The sequence below is a fragment of the Talpa occidentalis genome, unplaced genomic scaffold (assembly GCF_014898055.3).
Source record: "Talpa occidentalis isolate TD23 unplaced genomic scaffold, MPIMG_talOcc4v2.1 talOcc4.13, whole genome shotgun sequence".
Taxonomy (NCBI): Eukaryota; Metazoa; Chordata; class Mammalia; order Eulipotyphla; family Talpidae; genus Talpa; species Talpa occidentalis.
In genome coordinates, this window is record NW_023601322.1 from 56,215,553 (window position 1) to 56,219,569 (window position 4,017).

Genomic DNA, 4,017 nt, shown 5'->3' on the forward strand with positions numbered 1-4,017 from the left:
AACACCCTCAATCCTTAAATCCCCTTTTTCTCAGAATATAATCCTGTAGCTTGTGGTGTGCTGTGGTAACATGAACATGAACAAGTCTGTAACTGAATCATATATATACAATATCCTACACATACATATACCTGTGAATCATATATAGTGTTGTAAACAAATATTACATCTATAAAAATAAATTAACTTTTTAGCCAAATTTGTATCATAGGCTATTTTTGAAGTATTTGGAGGTAAATGGGCTATTAGTTCCATATCATGAGGAATTTGAAGGAAATTTATGATGTGGATTATCTCCTGGTGAAATTATATTAAATATTGAACAATAAAATAATATACATTGTGTTTTTAGGTCCATTGCTCTACTGTCTGTAATAGTTTTTTTATGTTATTATATCTATAACCAAATGCATTGTTATTAATAACACATTATCTGACTTTCACTAAGACATGACATATATGAAGCGGATACGGAGGGGATAAAGAAATATGGGAAAACTAGAGGACTATATAAGCTAAACATCTCCCTACTGCATTGTAAATATGACCTTTCTATACAGGGAATTAAATAACTTAAACTGTTTCTCAACTCAAATTGTTCATGAGTTTACCAAATGACATTAGTAGAAATCAGCTAGATGTGACTAGCTCTACTGGCATACACTATTACTCTTTCAGAGGATCATATTATGAGGTAACCGAATGTTGATATAATATAAAATTCTTAGATTTAAAATAAGCTGGAGTTATTAACACAAGGATCATGAGAAGCAGTCTGAGCAAAAATTGGGATGACCAATGAATCCTAACAATAGACTCAGGACTTAGAATTAGATAATATTGAAGACAAAGGCACCAGGGTGTTAAATAATTACAACACAATTTTAAGCCATTTCTCTTTAGAGAAATATTCCAGATTAATTTGATTTTGGATTTTAGGCAAAGAGTGAATTTCAGGATGACAAGAATATTTCAGTTTCCCAGCTATATGAGTAGGATTAAAGCTTAATAGAACTATATAACCCCGGCTAGGCAGAAAGATAAACAAGAAGAAAAATAAAGGTCAAAGAAGTTCATGGACCATGAAGTTTCTCAAGTTGAACAGTTTACTTGGCAGTCCTAATCTCCTAATATATAGGACATAAGTGAGACTATTGTTCTAGGTATAAATCCAAGATCTAGCACAATTGATTGAAACATTATTTTGTTCAAAGGAAATGAGAAATCATGAAGAGATGGCTTCACATATGTTAAGTTTCCTATAATTAATATTTTGAAACATAGGGTGAGAAATAGTCCACACAAGTATAACTAATTGAGCAAATTTGAAATAGAAAATGCACACTGATTTTTTTTTTTTTTTTAAGATTTATTTATGCATACAAGAACGGGAATGCAGGGCCTCCCCGGTGGCGCAGCGGTTGAGCGCTGGCTTGCGAAGCTGCCCGCAGCCTCTGTGGCGCCGGTTCGATCCCCGGCTGCTCCCTGGCCACCGGAGGAGGGTCCCACATGGCGCGCAGACCTCTCCTGCCGCCCGCTGCTCCCCTCAGCAGTGTACTTTGGTCCTTCTGCCTGCTCTGCTCCCCGCTCTGGCTCTGGTGAATTCTCTCACCCTCCTGCGCTTCTGACTGTACCCAGTGCATGTATAAATGAAAACAAACAAATAAAGAAAGAAAGAAAGAAAACATGCCTCTATAAAAAAAAAAAAAAAAAAAAAAAAAAAAGAACGGGAATGCAGGCCAGCGGTACAGGGAGGGGAGGGTAAGAGGATTCACCAGAGAGAGAGTGGGGAGCAGAACAGGTGGATTGACTGAAACACACTGCTGAAGGGAGCAACAGGAGAGACAGGAGGTTTCTTGTGCCATGTGGATAGTTCCTTGATGAAGGAATTATCATGCTGCAGAGGTTGTGGATAGCTTCAAAGTGCTATGCTTAACCCCTTGCACCACAAGGGAGGCCCACATTGCTTTTTAGAATGACTAAAATTATAAAGACAAATTGATCCAATAACTTTCCACTGGAAAATAAATTTCAAACAGAAAAAAAAAATGGGTAATTTTAAAAAGTAATTTCTGAAGGATTTTCTATGGTGTGAATAATGGCAGGTATGCACAAAATCAACATAAGTAAATAGACAATTGTCTAAAATCCCACTGGTAATTTACAGAAGGCATTTGAATTTATGCTCATACACTCTGTTCTACCCTGCTTCTTAAGTAAAACGACTTATAACTGACTCATAGACACACCTTATTTTTAAGATGAAGTGAGGAAAGGGCATTTAATATGAAAATACAGTATAACTCTGCATTATTAGAATAAGTGTTACTTAATGGACCTTTGATTGTTGACTTTCTCAGTTTCTCTTTACCTGGTGCTTGACTAACTTGAGTCATTGCCATGAATAGATGCCTCCCTTTGTACTTGGACAGATAGAATTTTCATTAGCATCATAACATGATAGCCTGACTTCCATTAAAAACACAGTGAAAATGACATTGATTTCTTAGAAATTCATAAGTATATATGATCTCAATTATGAAGTTGACTTGTTTCTCTAACTTGCTTATACAATTTGAAAATACTCATGACTTCACTCTTTAATGTACAAGCTTAGTTGACTGTACATTTTATATATAAATCTCATAATCTGAAAACAAGACTTAATATTCCTAGTTTAAAAATGGAAATGGAAAAATAAAAATCAATAGCAAATCAAATTTTTGATGCTTAGGCAATCTGGGGAAATGCAGTGACCTACCAGGGGAGCTCTGGTTATTTCTATAAGAAAATCCAATAATTTATTATCTGTTGTATTCTATACAGTGAATTTATTCATCATGGCATGGGAGAATCAGTCCTTCAACTCAGGCTTCATTCTACTTGGAATCTTCAATCACAGCCCAACCCACATCTTCCTTTTCTCTCTAGTCTTGGGTATCTTCTCAGTGGCCTTGGTAGGAAACTCTGCCATGGTTCTCCTCATTTACCTGGACAACCAACTGCACACTCCCATGTACTTTCTTCTCAGCCAACTCTCCCTCATGGACCTTATGCTAATCTCCACTACTGTACCCAAGATGGCCTTCAACTATTTATCTGGCAGAAAGTTCATTTCCCTGTCTAGTTGTGGATTTCAGATATTCTTTTATGTCTCCCTGCTTGGAGCGGAATGTTTCCTGTTGGCTGCAATGGCCTATGACCGTTACGTTGCTATTTGCCAACCATTACGATACTCAGTTCTCATGAGTCAGAAAATCTGTGGTCTTATGTCTCTTGCTTCATGGATTCTTGGCTCTTTAGATGGTATAATTGAAGCTGCAGTCACACTGTCCTTCTCATATTGTGGTGCCCGGGAAATACCCCACTTCTTCTGTGATGTCCCTGCCCTTCTTACTCTGTCATGCACTAACACATTGCTATTTGAAAGAATGATATTTATCTGCTGTGTAATTATGCTTCTCTTCCCTGTAGCAGTTATCATTGCTTCCTATGTTCGTGTTATTCTGGCTGTCATTCACATGGGATCTGGAGAAGGCCGTAGGAAAGCTTTTGCCACCTGCTCCTCCCACCTTACCGTTGTAGGACTTTATTACGGAGCTGCTATGTTCATATACATGCGCCCCACTTCTGATCGATCCCCCATCCAGGACAAGATGGTGTCAGCCTTCTACACCATCCTCACACCCATGTTGAATCCCCTCATCTACAGCCTCCGCAACAAAGAAGTGGCTAGAGCGATCATGAAAGTGTTAGGGAAGGGCAAGTGTGGAAAATAAATTGATTAATAGTCTTTATGTTTTGCTCTCCACAAGTTCTTTGCTTATGCTTAAATTTATACATTTTACAAAATAGTTCAATACCTAATATTTACCCATCTTTGTACATTTGTAGTCAATGTAAGATTAAGAAACTAAAAATTCTCTTTTCACTCTTTTTTCCTTCAAATGTTTAAAATTTTATGATAATTCAAGATATGGCTATAATTAAATATTTGTCACAGACAAAATGCATAAT

At 36.9% G+C, this 4,017-nt stretch overlaps 1 protein-coding gene across 1 annotated transcript; it reads left to right on the forward strand.

Moving 5' to 3' along the window:
• The first annotated feature begins 2,840 nt into the window (after positions 1 to 2,840).
• Positions 2,841 to 3,779, forward strand: LOC119242665 (olfactory receptor 2M5-like). Its single transcript, XM_037508182.1, has one exon. It carries the CDS (start codon positions 2,841 to 2,843, stop codon positions 3,777 to 3,779), a length of 939 nt encoding a protein of 312 aa, XP_037364079.1.
• Positions 3,780 to 4,017: the final 238 nt, after the last annotated feature.

Excerpts from the sequence above, each read along its gene's own strand:
- LOC119242665 (XM_037508182.1), top strand. The coding sequence starts at position 2,841 with ATGGCATGGGAGAATCAGTCCTTCAACTCAGGCTTCATTCTACTTGGA.